The sequence below is a fragment of the Convolutriloba macropyga genome, chromosome 8, assembly GCF_964194025.1.
Source record: "Convolutriloba macropyga chromosome 8, txConMacr16.3, whole genome shotgun sequence".
NCBI classification, from domain to species: domain Eukaryota; kingdom Metazoa; phylum Xenacoelomorpha; order Acoela; family Convolutidae; genus Convolutriloba; species Convolutriloba macropyga.
In genome coordinates, this window is record NC_134475.1 from 60,469,849 (window position 1) to 60,486,698 (window position 16,850).

The following is a 16,850-nucleotide window of genomic DNA, read 5'->3' on the forward strand; positions in this document are numbered from 1 at the left end:
CTTCACCTACTCCTTCCTCCTCGCGTCCTGTGAGCTAAACCAGCTTGATGACAATTTCTTTGAAAACGTTGAACAAACCGTACAGAACGAGAACAAAAAACTGCCCTGTTTACAGGCAATAGTAAGTTAACTTAATCCATCATGTCGCTTCGTTCCGGTCAAATTTAGAGCTAAGTGGTCACAAATGCTGACCAGAATCCTGGTTGATCCTAGGATGCATAAAAGAAATCAGGATCAGCGGCTCTCCAATCGCATCGATCGATTGCATGTGGGTGAATATGCAAACATTTGGACAGAAGCTTGGTCTATGAAACAAGCGAAGAAAAATCCCACAAATGGAATAGAAGAATTAGCCAGCAGAGCTAAGAGTCTATAAATGCGAGGTCAATTTGGTTTCGCCGCAAAAATCTTGTCATTTGATGGACTTGCGCCTAATAGCAGAGCTACTTTGAATGCACTAGGAGAACTACATCCCAAAGAACTGCCTCCAACCTTGCTCCAACCTGATAATATAGCATCAAGTGCGTATCAATTTAGCGATAACATAGTTTTTGAAAAATTGAAAACTTTTAGCAGGTACACTGCAGCTGGTCCTTCCAAGATGTATCCAGAGCATCTATTGCAGGAGTGTAATGCTCCCGACCACTCTGAATTCGCCCTTAAAGCAATAAGGTTTGTAAATACTGGAAGCAGGGGTAAATTCTCTATATTTGTTTCAAAAACCCTCCGCAGCGCATCGCTCACCGCTCTATCCAATAAGAAATGAGTACAACCAATAGCTGTCAGTGAAATCCTGAAGCGTCTTATTGCTAAATATTTAGTGAAAGAAGCAAAATCAGAAGCAATTGAGTTGTTCGATTCCATTCAGCTAGGTGTTCGAGTCAGCGGAGGTGCGGAAGCAATCATCCACTCTTCGAGAATCACTTACAAAAAGATCCTCAACGCTAACTCTAAAGCAGGAGTGCTTCAGATTGATTTTCGAAATGCCTTTAATTTGGTTAAGTGCTAACACTTACTGCAAGCAGCATGCAATTTCATACCAGGTAATGCAGCCTTCACAAATTTTTGCTACTCTCAGCATGTTCCACTACTGTATAGTAACGCCAGTCTTCAAAGTGAATCGGGTGTTCAATAGGGAGATCCTCTGGGTCCACTTCTCTTTTCATTGACGTTATGGCTTGTTATAGAAAAAAATGAGACGCGGTTCAAATCTTACCAAGCACACTTGGTAATTATACGATGGTTTCGTTGCAGGCTCCGAAGATCAAATCCGAACAACGCTTCATATCTTAGCCAATGAAGGTCCAAAAAAGGGTCTGTATTTGAGGAAACACAAGTGCGAACTCTGGTCAATCGTAGATCTACCATCAGTTGATCGAGAAGTTACATTACGGGCAATGATTTTAAAGTACTGGGTGCCGCTGTCTGATAACCAGAATTCGTTTCTTCTTGCTTGCAGAAACGTGTTCAAAAGGTTGTGTCGCTCTTGGAGAATTTGAGTTATCTGGATGATCATCAGAGTGCTCTCGGCTTACTTCGTTTTTGCTTAGGGACACCAAAGTTAGTCTACTCTCTATGCACTAACACGCCGACAAGAGATCTGATCGATGTTTTAAAAGTCTTCGATTCCAGCCAACGGGATGCATTAGATCGAATAATAGGTACTGTCACCTGTGACAATGAATGGAAGCAGTCAACCTTGCCGATAAACATTTCTGGCCTCGGAGTGCGACAATCGCAAGAGCAATACACGGCCGCATATGTGGGCTCAGTGTTAGCTTCTAATGATTTGGTTCAGAAAATTACAAAACAGCACGTATCAGATAATGGAGTTTTTAGAGTTCCCTATAAAAGCCTTGATTCTTTCAAATTGAATTCCTACACACAGAAGAAAATTCAAGAAGCTGTAGATACTAATAAGTTTTCTGAGCTGCAAAGAAATCAGTCGCCAAACAGGAAGAAAGCGAGACTGCGATCACTCTGCCTCAATCCCGCGCATGGCTTGCGGCACCTGCAGGTCCTGCCTTTGGTCTGCATCTCAGTCCCAGTGAATTTCAAATTAGTGTCAAGTACAAACTAGGGGTTGCAGTTTATGAAGATGAAAGAAAATGCCCTTACTGCAGGTCTGGGACCCTTGACAGTTTCGGTGACCACGCCGTCATCTGTCACGAAAGAGGGGATGCAATTTCATGGCACGACAGGATTTGTGACAATATCAGCTTGCTCAGCAGCTAACTTGTCCCCAGTCATCAAAAAAACGGAACCTTATTGTTGGAAACAGTTCTCGCCCTGGCGACATATTTCTACCCTCATGGAAACCAGGTCGTCCAGCTGCTCAAGACGTCACGGTAACTTCTCCACTGCAACCAAACATTATAAATTATGCGTCAGAGAAGTCTGGTTACGCGATTGAAGCACTAGAAGAGCAAAAGTATGGAAAACACGAAAATAGCTGCTCTGAGCCAGGAATTTTTTGTTCCTCTTGCTGTTGAGTCATTGGGCTGTCTGTCAGTTACTGTCAAGAAAACGTTAAACGTTAATGCGCATAGCTCTGTTAGCTGACAGTAGGAATTATCAGTCGCAAAGACATGCTATCGCTTTTGATAGATTGGCTCAGTCGGTTTCCAATGTGAGCGTACGAGGACCGGCTACAATGCTGCTTGCACGAGTCCCGTAACCCAGACTTTTACAATGTTTTTGGGCAAATTCTATTTTGGGCAAACATTGTGAACTCCAGGAAGAGTGGAGTCATTTTAGAGGTGTCACCCAAAGAGAGGGGCCCTTCCTTTTTATAGGTATTGTCTTACCCAACAAGCGGGGAGAACATGAATAATTTTCAAGAGTTCAATGAAGATTCGAAAAAGAAATCTGAAATTTGAGGAGAACAAGGCTGATGTTATAGAGAGCGGTGGAGAAGAATGAATTCTTCAACAAAACAAACACTTCCTTATCTGAACTTTTAATGAGCAAAAACTTTTGATTCCGAATCAAAGATCAAAGTTTGATAAAAGAATTGTATTAATTTAATTGACCCTTGATTTAAAACTAATCACACAAATGATCTAAGAGCTTCTGCTAGAGAGAGAGAGACACGACTTCACGCGCGCAAAACGTTTTTTGTGAGATGAAAGTCAGTCAAAAAATTAGCTTTTTCAGCTGTGCTGTGTAAAAATGAAAAGAAAAAAGAACGTCAGTCGCAAAAACAAAAGAAATATAACCGGAAGAATTCAGGAAACCTCTCGAAGTAGAAAATTCGCCATCCTCACTGACCAAATGCACATCTTTCCAGCATATAAAAAAAATATTTTAAAGAAAATCAGCTGACAAAAATATGGTATTTGATGAAATTTACTTATAGTTGCTCCTCAAAAAACAGTATTGACAAAGCACATTGTAATACAGGTAGTTTGCAACAAAGTAATACCAACTGACAGGCAACCAAACAAAATGGTCTCACGAGAAAACCGAGGAAAAGGAAACAAGATTATTGACAAATTCGAATAATATTCTATAAAACAACCGACTAACGTCGGGCAAATTGCTCTCAAACGACCGGCTAACTGTCAGAAGCTAGCCACGGTTTAGTGATGCTAGCTTTAGCTTCATTGAAAGGGCGTTAGGTGAGTGAATTGGGGAGGGGGAGGGAACTTGTGCTGCAGCGGGTGCGGGGTGGTGCAAAAGTGGGGCGGGGGGCAACGGTGAGAAGGGACCTTAGGCAGCACGGGGCCCTTACGTCCTGAACAATGTGCATGCGTGGGAATTGGGGGCTGAATTGAGGGCGAAGTTGGGGTGATGTTATCAATTTCTAAGAACCACCATTTACACCATAACCATATTTCTTCAAAACAGTTTCAGTGAATAGCGGGAGACACTTCTAGTACTCTAGACTTGTCAGTAATTACATCATAAAGCAAAAACTGAAGAGCAAAATTTAGAAGAAAAGTTTCCAGATTTCGCAGTGAAAAAATATTCGAAGCCATTGTTGTCTCTGGAGCTCTCTCATAAAACCCAGCTGCAAGACTTGAAAAGTTTCGGTGGGCCAGTTATGATAATTAAACTCAGAAAAGGACAAAAATATACAAGCATTTTGAAAACAATTGAAAATATTAACAAAATCTTACCAAACCGTCAACAAGAGACTATCGAGTACCAATATTTAAAGCCTTAGATAGCTTCACTGGCTCATAAAATCCATAAACTTGTAACAATATAGTAATTTTCCAAAAGTTTGGAAGATAAATTTTATCAAAAAATTGCTAAAACTCGAGTTCTTAAAACATTAAAAATCATTTCTTAAAAAATTAATAATCAGTTATAACAACTCTGAATCAGCTTATTACCAAACTTTGGAGGAAGTCCGAGGGCGCCTCGTGCCGGAAAAAGAAAATGAAAAAATCCATTAAACTTTAAATTGCAAATATTTACAAAAAAATGCTTAAAATTGTGTGATGTCAAAATTTTTTGAAAAAATAACATTGAATCTAGAAACTATGCAATAACCTATTATTAAACGCTAGATGAGCATCCTTGACTGGTGAGACTGGAGAAACCTGAACGACAAACATAAATAAAAAAAAATTTCCAAGTTTTATCAAAAAATTGCGAAAATTTCAGATATTAAAAAGTTGAAAACTTTTCTACGGCCAACAATAAATTTTCAGTAACTTAATATGAAAGCATTAGGGAGGTGTTGTGGTACATGGGACTGGAATAACTTGAATAATAACAATAAATGTCAAAAAATTGAAATTGCAAATCTTGTCAAAAAGGTGCGTGCAGCGGGGCTCACGCATCTTGGCTGCACGGGGCCCTTAAGTCCTGAACAATGTGGGAGGGTGGGGATTGTGTGCGAGGTTGGCGTGGAGTTATCAATTTCTAGGAACCGCCCTTCACATCATAACCAAAGGTCTTCAAAACAGTTTCAGTAAATCGCATAGTTGGAGATATTTCCGGTATTTTATCCTTTAAACTCAGAAAAGGACAAAAAATACAATTTTTTTTAAAACAATTGTTAATTTTACATAGGAACTATCCAGTACCAATATTTCAAGCCTTAAACAGTTTCACTGGCTAAACAATCCATAAACTTTAGAATAACTTTCCGAAAAATTGAAAATAAAAACCATCAAAAAGTTGCCAAAACTTGAGTTATTAAAGGATTAGTAACCATTCCATCAGTTCTAATAACTCTGGACCATCAGACTATCAAACCATGGATGAGGTCTCTGGGCGCTTGGTGAACAAAAAAAATCACTTAAAATTGAAAATATTTAATGAAAAAATTGCTAAAACTCGTTGAAAATGTTGAAAAACGTTCCAATACCACTAGCCTTACAAACAATTCAGCAACCTATTATCAAACCCTAGAGAAGGTTTCTTGGCACCTAGGGCTAAAAAAACTCCAAAATCGAAAAAATTTCAAAAAAACTTAGAAAATGTGAAATTTATTATTATTTGCGTTTTAGTTTGGATTACTAAAACATGTAGCTCTTGAAATGGTCATAAAAAGAACTTGGGTCTTGCAAAAGACCTCTATCAACTTAAACCAGTCAATTTTGACTGATCCTAGAAAAAAAATTGTGAAATAACAAAAAAGTACGACGAATTGCAACATTTTGGGTTAAAACGTTGAAAACCATTCCATTGCCATTACAAAACTATGCAGTAACATATTATCAAACCCTAGAGGAGGTTGCTTTAAACTTAGGAAAGAAAATTCAAAAATGACAAAAAATTGAAAAAACTGAAACTTATAAATATGCGTTTTTGATTGGATTACCAAAACATATAGCTCTTAAAATGGCCAAAAAAGTACTTATGTCTTGCAAAAGAGCTTTCTCAATTTTAACCAGCCTCAATTTATGACTGGTCTAACAAAAAAAAACTAAAACACGACGAAAAAACAAAACAGGCAACATTTCGGGCTTAAAACTCTTAAAAATCCATCTTTTAACCCTAAACTAAGGCCTTCCCAGTAGCTTCGTCACAATAAACACTTGAAGCACTAGTAAACGCGGCTAATGGCCTCTAATGAAACTTAATGCTCACTAGGCGCTACCTGTTTATGCCGTTTTTAAGGTCGAAAAATCAGACGAAAAATTGGTCAAGCAAAAAATCGCATTAAAAAAGGCCAACATGGCTAATGAATTTGCTACAAACTTCGTTTGAGAGTAATTAAAAAATCATACAATTTTTTGAAAAGAAACACTAAAAATGCAACTTTGCGGCCATTATTCTAAGAAAAATTTCAATTACATCTTTTGGTGTATCAGTCACTAATTTAAATAGCTGAAATTTGAATCTCAAAGTGGTGTAACAATTTCTTGCGAATCCCAACAATTCTTTCAAACACAGCATTACCCGTTTAGACAATTAAGAAACACCTTTGCCTGAAAAAATTGGAGTTAAAACTGAACAACTGCCATGAAAAGTCCGCAAGCGATCAAAAAAAATTCGCTCGTTAATCGAAGATTAGGGAGACTCGCATGACTGGATAACATTAGAGTGGGCTCCAAAGCTAACAAAATTGCTCTTCCCACCATGAAAAGCTGCCTTCTCAGCACCGTCGGTGCACACTGAGGCTCCCAGAGAGCTACACAGTGACTTGATACCCGTGAAAAGCAAGCAATGACCGCTACTTGTCTGCTGCTATTATGAAGTAGTTTTTACTGATAGCTATTGATTGCCAGTTCAAACAATGGGGCCTCCGACTTCAGATACTTTTGAAATAAACTGAAAATGTCCAGCCTGCTTTTTGCTAGTTTTCATTTGGCAAATAGAGTTCCGCGTCAAAAAGCGCCTTGCACTAAATTTTAAATATAAAAACATCATTTTATAAAGTCTTGCCATATCAAATCACCCCAAAGCCACTCGTTTTCCAATAAATTTACAGGATAAAGTTCATGATCCAGTTAACCAAACATCAAAAAACGGCAAAGAAATGCAGAGGGTCGCAAATTGAGTTGATTTGATCACTTTTCTGCATTCATCTGCAAAAGTTTCTCTTCATATGTCAGGTATAATTCTTGATGTCAAACTTGGTTTTCATCTGTGTTTTCTTTACTGACATCAAAAGACTTCTCTTGCTCCTCAGCTCTTACTCTCATCAGCATAGTTAGAACTACCACGACTGTCAGAGATATGGCACACGCAATCCAAGCCAGAACAGTAGCCCAACTGAGATCTGGGTCGTGTTCGACCAATACTGCATCTGGCGATGTTTCCAGAACGTATAAACGAAGCTGGTTGAACTGCGCGGTCATAACCGCAACTGCCACCAGCAGAAACATAACTAAAACAAAATAGCTATCAATATTTACATGCCATAGCCGGTAGATTGCCGGAAAATAGCCGCGATAGACGCTTGTGGCCTTCAATGACTTGAAACAACTAAAGAAATAAGATAGACAGATTGACCACCAGTCCTTTTATAGACCACTAGACTTTTAGGTTAGATTCGGACTGTCATTTATATGAGACACATACGCACTATAAGGAAAAAGCCCTAATGGAACTTTTTCAAAATTAATATTAGAAATCAAAAACTCAAAATTCTAATACTTAAGAATTAGGCCATATACGTTTGGCACTACTTAGATGCACACTTTTGACCTTTAATTAGTAAATGTTCATAAAACTTAAAGTTCATTAAGCGGGTTCAGAAGTCATTTTTTTGAGTGAGGCAAGTCACGCAATTGACCTAAAAGCAGAAAAAATGACGTCACGCACACAAATTTTAACTCCAAAGCAGTAGAAATCACTGAAACTGAAAAAATTAATTCCGAAAAGTCAGGTCGGAAGGATCATTGATGGAGACAAAGAATTATAAAACATAGCAGGACAAGTCCGAAATACAATTCGAGGAATTGAAAAACTTAGAAGTACTCTCCCTGACCAGCAGATCAATTGAACATGCCAGCCAAAACAAACAAATTCATCTCAAGAAGTTGAGAAACTAAAATAATCAAACAAACTAAACAAAAATATAATTATTGCTAAAACTCTTGAAGCTTTTACCCCGAAGTCAAAATTCGATTCCTTCAAATATGCCTATTTCAAATATATGCTCAAAACCAAATATTAGCTCTGAAATCGGTCTAGGATTATATCCGCAAGACCTGAAAAAATTCATTGGCTCTTGAAGATCGATTAATTCAGTAAACGACCAAAAATTTAACAAAATAATCAATTGCAAATTTTAATGAAATGTTGCTGAAAATCGTGAAATTAAAATCTTCAGAATCATTTCTGTCTCTAGATGCTATCCAGTAAACCAACTCCAAGCCTTAGAAAATTCAATGGCTCAAAGATCGATAGGCAATAATTTTTAGAAAAAATATCAAATTTCTATGTAATAACAAACAATCAAACTTTGAAAAAATTGCAACTTGTTTCAAAAACTTCTAAAATTCGAAACGTTAAATTGTTGAAAACAATTCCATTGACAATAGAAAACCATGCAGAAACTTTTTTCAGATCGTGGAATAGGTTTTTTTGCCCTTGAGGCTGGACAAAAATAAAAAATTGAGGAAAACTTGACAATTGCAGCTTTAATAAAAAAATGCTAAAATTCGAGACATGAAAATGTTGAAAACCAATCCATAGTTACTAGATACTATGCAGTGCCCTATTATCAAACCTTAAAGGAGATTCCCTGGCCTATGGGGCTGGAAAAACTCGAAAAATGACAAAAAAAAATTTTCGAAAAACTGCAAAAATTGCAAAATTTAGTATCATTTCACGTGTTTGTGCTTGTAATCCCAAAACATATATAGCTCATAAAAAATTTCTGAAAAGTAATTTTATCTCGCAAAAGACCATCAACAACTTTTAAAAAGTTCAACCTAAGACTAATCAAACAAAAAACTCAAAAAATCACAAAAAACTGCACCATTTGAGCACTAGAAGGACTACTAGAGCCGATTTTGGGCCTCTAATGAAACTTAATGCCCGCTGGGCTTCACCTGTTTATCCCGTTTTGTAATATCAAAGTCATTGAAAAATGTGTAAAAACTTAAAAAAGAGCGCCCTAACACAATTCATATTCTTTGAATTGTAAAAACCACGATGTCCCCAATAATAGCCGCTATCGCTTCGCGGCTATTAATAAATGAGTTCGACATTAGCTGTAACCATAAGTTCGGTTAACGTGAGAAATAAACAAGAAAATTAGTTTTGATATGAAACTACCCAATGCGATATCACTCAATTTATTCCCTTTGATCTTTTTGTTTCATAATCCGATTACAAATTAGCAGTTATTATTGTCAGCATGTTTGATCATACTTAAGCGGATAGTTTGATCTCATCTTTGGTAGTGATAGTCTCAGAACAAGAGTCACAGGCATAGCCAAATGAACAGGACTTACATAAACCATAAGTTATCTAATCTGAGCAGTTATTCTCGACAGACTTTGGGATGAAATACTGGGTATAGATTGGGTATTTTGGCACATTTGAGTATTTCATCCTGACTCTGTCGAAAGAATATTGAGTTCCCGATAACGCTGCCGGATGACTTAGCATGAATGATCTCCCTCGCCCAAGACAGTAACGAGGCCCCAGATAAACGGACTTGGGTTGCGAACATGTGGATCCAGATCAAAAAAGTATAGCCCAATCGACCAGACTTTGGCCATCCAGTGGCAGAACCAGCAAACTTAAACTACAATAGTCCAGGTCCAGACCGAACAAAATTTCCCCATTATTGGCGACATGAACCAAACACCAGGTCAAACTGAACAAATCTAGGTAAAACACCAGGCCACGCCAAACAGACCTCGGTCCAGACCTACTTAAACACATGCACAACCACTGTATGAAATTTGTTTTCATAAAGTTTTTAATCTAAATTTTTCTTTTAGATTCAAATCATTGTTTGATTGATTGGCAATTTAGAATTTAAAATATTTATTATTTTTTTTCATTGCTTAAATCTTCAATTAACTTTTAAAGTATGCTTGGTTGGGGAAATCGTGGTTGAAATCATTTCTAAGTTCAGTCGATTCTCAGAAAGTTTTCTTGCGATCAGCCTTGTGCCCACATATCACCATGGTGCCCAAGCAATTGAGTATTTGCCTTTTATTCGTTCCCAGAAACCCTCACAATCGGGTCTTCAAAATTTCGTCATCAACCCACACAATCGGGTTGAACGAAAGAAATGAGCATTTTCCCCACTCATTGGGTGACAAACAAATTCGCGCACAGCAATAACTGGGCAAATAAAATTGGGTGAGCCAAGACTGTAATTTAACCATTCTGGGGCTGAGGGTGTTGTCGCAAGAATGAGTCTCATAGCATGGGATCTCTGGCGATCAGCATTGCGGCTGAACCTCTCATTAAAGTCACTGAGACTCCTTGAGATAACCGATTGTAGGCAATTGATAAACCAGCTGGTTGAAAGTTTCGGTTATCGGCAAGCAACGCTATACGTTTCAAAGTTTTTCGAACCAAATCTGAGAAGCCCCCGAAAGATTCAAACGCGAGTGGTACAAACTGGATACCTATTTCGGCATATTTTTGGGCATATTGTTCATACTTCCTATCCTCAGCATTTGTCAGAGCAAAACCACACCTCCTCGTCGCATCTGAAATTAGACTGGGCTGCAGTGGGGAAGTTATGGTTACGTCTAACGCAGACGGTTGTCCCGCTGACCAGCTGGGCAAATATATGTCTCCTGGCCTTGAGTTATTATCTGGAATCAAATTTTTCTGTTCGCAGACGGGTGATAAATTTGCGGTCGAGCAAGCAGCAAATATTCTATCTCTCACTCTATCGTGCCGCGATATCATACCCCCCCGACCATGACAGCTTAAAGCGTGATCACCCAGCTTGTCCAATCTGCCGTTTTGACAGTAAGGGCATTTTCGTTCCTCAATGTATAACGGAACACCAATCCGATACTTCAATGCAGCTCTGAAGTCATTTGGCTGAAGGTGACGACCCAGACTAGGGATTGGAGGTGCGGAATGCCAGGCACCAGATTGAGGCAACGTTAGTGAAAGCAAACGAGATTTCTCCCGATTTGAAATCTGATTACTAAGAAGGTCAGAAAAAGCAGCATCGTCAAGTGCCTCCTGAATCTTGTGTTGCGTATATAGGCTAATTTCCAGATTCTTCAATTCTTCCACTGTTTCTTTGAAAATTTGGTTGTCTGTAATTTTCTCACCGGTTATTTGTTCTACTAAAGCGTCTGCTTGCGATACTGACCCAACAAACGCCGCTTTCAATTGGTCAACTGCTTGTCTAATACCAACGCCAGTTTTGCTTATTGGTAGACAAGCCTGCTTCCAAGCGTTGTCACTTATAACGGTGCCTAACATATTCTCAAATGTTGTTCTCTGAAGGTTGTCAAAATCCTGCAAAATAACAGAGGATTCGTCAGATGGAGTGTTACATCGCAGGGAGTATACCATCTTTGGGGCACCAAGACAGCTTCGAAGAATTCCAAGCGCACAATGTGGGCCGTCTAGATACGCCAGGTTGTCCAGCAGCATTTCTATTTTGTTGCCTCTTTCTCAAAGATGCAGCAACAATGCTGGGATTGCCGATGGCAGCGCCCAAGCTCTCAAGTCCTTCGTTGCTAATTCTCTTTACTCTGTTATCTATAGCGTTCAGATCAACGGGTGACCAAAGCACGCATTTTTCTATTCTGAGCTCTAAACCGCATCCTTCACCCAAATTTGTCAACAAATTCAATGCTGTGCAGAGTAGATGGTGAGTACCAACAAGGATGCCATCATTCAAATACCAATTATGCTGTACTAGATTTGGCAATTTTGTTTCAATTTCTTTAATAGTTGGCCACAGAGCTAGTGAAAACAAAAGCGGCCTCAAAGGATCCCCTTGTTGAACTCCCGATTGGCTACTTAAGTATGCGTTGCTAAAATGCAAATGACTGTGTTGTGAGTAGCAAAAAGTCGCAAAAGGGGCGACACTAGGTAAAAATTTTTCAACTGCTTCCAAAACCTTGCTTCTTTTCACCGAATTGAAGGCATTTTTGAAATCAATCTGCAAAATTCCGGAAATTTTTAATTTTTGCAGTTCTTCAAAGGAAACTCTTGTTGCATGTACTATGCCCTCAGCACCACCCTTGACTGCTACTCCCAATTGTTTTGTGCTAAATAGATCAGCAGCTTCTGAATTCGCTTCGCTAGCTATGCATTTAGCAATAAGACGTCGAATGACTACCCCAACAGCGATAGGACGAACCCCGCCTTTCAAATTTTTCAATGCAGTTAGTGTTGCACTACATAGTATAGGAGCAACAAATTCGGGAAGCTGACCCCTGCTGGCTAAGTTGACAAATTTTGTTAAACTAGTGATTGCTCGCTTTGATTGATCAGGGGCACCGCAGTTTACTGCATGCAGCAGATGCTCGGGATACATTTTTGACGGCCCAGCTGCAGTAAATTCAGAGAACGACTCGATTTGGGAGAATACTGATGTCTCGTCAAATTGAAATGCGTCATGTTAGAATCTTGATCAAATTGGTGATCAAGTTGCTTTTCCTTAGGGTGGAACTTTTTAAGTTCGTTCAATGTTGCAGCATTGTCAGGTGCGACGCCGTCAGAAGACAGAATTTTCGCTGCCCTCCCAAACTGCCCCTGCAGGCAAAGAGATTTCGCGCGGCTTGCTAAAGCATCTATTGACTCATTGCTAGTTTTATTTGACTGCTTCATTGAGGCCGCCTCGTACCACAGTGCAGCATAATCACCTGATTTCCATCGCTCAAGTCTGCTCAACAACTGTTTCTCTTGCTGCTGCTTGTGTTTCTTACCTCCACGATTAGACGAGCGTAGAACACATTTGCTAATTGCAAAAAGTTTTTTCCAATTTTCTAACGATTGCGCGTGTGAAAAGCAAGCATCGATAACGGATGTTAGTAATTCTGACCATCTCACCCGAAACTTTACAGGAATGAACCTTAGGAATCCAAAAATTCCAATTTATAACGATGAACCCTCCTTTTTACAGAGAAAAACATCTTTCGATGTTTAATATGGACATTGAAAATGAGCTCGAGCTAGAGAGATAAAATCTAAATTGAGAGTGGGACAGATCAAACAAACGACTAATGTCTGAAGAATTGCTCTCGGAAAACTGTTTCGGCTCGATTATGTTGTAGCCTGCAGCAGGCGGAGGGGAGTAACGGGTCAATAGATCCATTAAAGGTTTTCAGATAACGCTATTAGTGGTTATTATTGAACAGTATGAAGATTCAAGTAAAAATAGCCGAGAAATTGCCAGAAAATAGCCGCTGTCGACCCTCTCGACGCAATTCCAAACTAAAAAAACGGACCCACTAATTTGACGTGCAGTTTCAGTTAGATTCTAAAATTATACTTCATTCAGCTTCCAAAATGAAGGCCATAGAGCTTAATACTAATGCCATCTAGCAATCGCAAAAAATGAACAATGAAAACCTATTCACTTGTGTGTGCGAGGTAAACCAGGCGCCAAATGTGAACGCTGCGGCTTATGTAAAACAAAAAAACGTGATCGAAAATTAAAATGAATTAGATCACAGTACGACAAGTCCTTAAAGCACAGCTCAACAATGGGCGGGAGTCACTCTCTAAGAAACCGCCTTTCGCACCATAAGTAAGTCTCCAAAACAGATTCTGTAAATCAAATACTTGAAGACTAGTGAGCTGAAAGGCTCTAAGAGCACTTAATGCCCGCTGGGCGCTGCCTGTTTATCTCGTTTTTGAGGACGAAAAGTCAAAAGCGTCAGACGAAAAATTGGTCAAGCAAAAAATCGCATAAAAACGACCGACAGAACTAATATAAATGCTAAAAACTTTGTTTAAGAGCAATTAATTAAATGTACACATCAAAGCGCGCATAAGCATTGAAATGGGGTTAATTGGCCCCTAAAGATCGAAAACCGAAAGGTCAAATATTGTAAAACCATACGAAAAAAAATGCAAATTTTATTTAAAGTTGCAAAATTAGTGATTTAATCTCTTCACAACCATTTCATTGTCTCTAGAGTGTCCAAACATGAAATTATTGAATGAGGGGTGAAGTGAGAGGATTTGAACCGTAAAAAATCCTTCACACTATGATTATGTCTTTTCGTCAGATTCGCTGACTTGTACACTCCGACACTTGTGCTCTAAGAGAGCTACTCGGTGACTTAATGCCCAGTGGGCTTTACCTGTTATACCGTTTTAGAGGACGAAAAGTCAAACGATCGGACAAAAAAACATTAGAACAACACGACTAATATAATTAATTCAAATGTCGTTTGAGGGCAATTAAACATACTAAATTTATTTATGAGCTGGGCTGAACAGACCAAAATTTGGAATTGCCCCGACCGAAAAAAGAAATTGGGTATGGGCCAGATCTTAGTGATCCGTTAAAATTATCAATAACCAAGTTCCATCGATTTTATATTTCACTCTTTTGACGGCATGTAATAACATAGAGGTTACTTACAGTGGACAATGCTCAGAAGGGCAGTGAAAATCATCAGCCATTGTTTTGTAATAATGAGCAAGGCAATCAAGGTACACAGAAGAGGCAGACTGATGATGAGATCCAAGATGAAAAAGGCTCTTGCAACTTCCAGTTTCGTCAACTCTAGAAAATACTTCAACATAACCATCACGCAATTTAATAAAACTAATAGGCTTGGGATTATTGGACTATTTTACCGTAATATTAAACGGCTGATGAAAAGTTGACTCCATCTCAGAAGACCTTGTGAAGTTTAATTAATTAAGTTTGATTTAAAAAATCATTATGTCTTCTGAGAAGACACGACGGCAGTACAGAGAATATTAAAATTGATTAAAATGGCCAAAGCTTCGGCAACGATTCAAATTTATCTATACATGGTAAACATTCTCTCTCGCTCTTCACCCACAAAAGTATTTCAAAACAACTTCACATTATTAACAGCCTCCTTTCCTTGTGGAGCGAGAACAGCATGAAACGTTCGATACGTTAGTTGCCTGACAGCAAACGGGACTCCAAGAAAAATAAGCTTCACTCTTAGAAGTATCCCCATTCGTTGCATCTGACGCTCGAAGAAGCTCAGATGGCTCGAAAAAGTTGATGTTGACATAAGACTGCTTGCCGAAGAAAGGTAATTACCTATATTTATTTGAGTCTTTTGTCGTATATTTCTCATATTCCCTGTTCATTGTTTACTTTTTCACATTCTGAGCTTGATGAAATATGGTCTAAATAAATTTGAAAAATACTAAAGGCTTTATACAGATGTAGAACTTCGAGGATCCTGGATCAGTCACAATTCAGCGTGTTGGGGGATGGGTGTTTACAAATTGCGTTTCAAAAAAAACTTCAGCTATTTTATAGCTCTTTCAGAGCTATTTCTCACAAATAGCTCTGAAACATTATCGACCATAGAAATGAAGATAGCCAGACTTGAAAGTGATTATTCTTACTTTCTTCATTAAGATATAGGGAATACTCTCGATCTGGGGAAAGCTTTGTTGGCTTGAATTCCTCTATTTTTACCCCAACGGTATCTCTTTTTGAGCGTCTTGTTTCAATGAGTCCCCAATTAATAGCATTGTTTCCACTATTCGCATTATTTCCACTATTCGCATTGTTTCCACCATTCGCATTGTTTCCACTATTCGCATTGTTTCCGTCATTCGCATTGCTTCCGTCATTCGCATTATTTCCGTCACTCGCACTGTTTCCACCATTTGCATTATTTCCACTATTCGCATTATTTGCACTATTTGCATTATTTCCACCATCTGAGCTGCTTCCATCATTCGGTTTGTTTCCATCATCTGCGTTATTTCCAGGATTTACATTATTTCCACCATTTTCATTCCCACTAGTTGCGTCACTACCTTCGATATCATCATCATCGAACACCAATCTGAACAAATTGGATTTCACTACTACTCCCATCTGAAGTCCCTTCACTCTCAGGGTTGCCATCGAACTTTTCCGCTGATGAATCCCTTGGTTTTATTTCAAAGTTCTCTGAAACAAAGAAAGTTTTAGGATCCGCAATTCTGACGGAGTGAGTTCAAAAAAGATTGTGAATTATCATCATCCACCTTCCCTTCATTTCGACAATTCTATGAGTCTTACATGACTTTCGCGAGGTATTCACGGTGTATTTCCTAATGGATTGAAAATTTTTTCTCTCCTCGACTTCTTTTTTAAACAAAATTGAAAGGGCCGTGTACACCATCCGGCAACGATGGATGTAGGTCGGAAAATAGGGAATGATGAGTAGCACTTAGCCGGATGCTGCTATCCAAGCAAAATTGTATTGAAAATTGTCTGCAAAAATGTATTAAAAACTGCATCGCTTCAAAAATTCAAAATGCACGGCAATTAGGTCATTCTGGAAAAAAAATAAATCGGTTAGTCAAGAATGCCTCCAGAAAGGACTAGCTGATAATTAAATTATCCCCAGGACCAATAATGTCGAGTAAGGATAACGAGCAAATGATGGCTTTTAATTTGAAAGTACATGTAGAAACAGTTCCATAAATTGCACTAAAAAGCGTTTTTTATACGGAGCAACAAAACAAACTCTTCACTGACTGCAAACTTTGTTTCAAAATCAACCATAAACGTCATTGAACAGCGAAACCAAAAAGAAGAATTACATAGCTGGCAGATTGCCAGAAAATAGCCTCAATAGCTTCGTAGATCTGCAGTCTCAAAAAACAGTAAAACAAAGAAAGACCAAAAAAACAGTAAAAAGAAAGACCAAAAAAATTCGTCTTTTCATTGAAGGCTGATATGTTATATTTTGATTAAAAATCTGAGTACGTTTTTGCTGCCTCTATTAGTTGCTCTCTAATAACCTTCATTTAGAGTGACACACACCCATTTGACCTTA

At 38.5% G+C, this 16,850-nt stretch overlaps 1 protein-coding gene across 1 annotated transcript in view; it reads right to left on the minus strand.

The window, feature by feature from the left end:
- Positions 1–6,800: 6,800 nt before the first annotated feature.
- LOC142344236 (uncharacterized) overlaps positions 6,801–16,850 on the minus strand; it is a 51,151-nt gene continuing 41,101 nt past the window's right edge. The window contains exons 3-5 of the mRNA XM_075395787.1: positions 15,421–15,858; positions 14,447–14,590; positions 6,801–7,291 (exon numbers count right to left, since the gene is read on the minus strand). Coding sequence (XP_075251902.1) covers positions 7,032–7,291; positions 14,447–14,590; positions 15,421–15,858 — 842 coding nt within the window. The 3' untranslated portion in view covers positions 6,801–7,031. The remainder of the gene's footprint in view (positions 7,292–14,446; positions 14,591–15,420; positions 15,859–16,850) is intronic.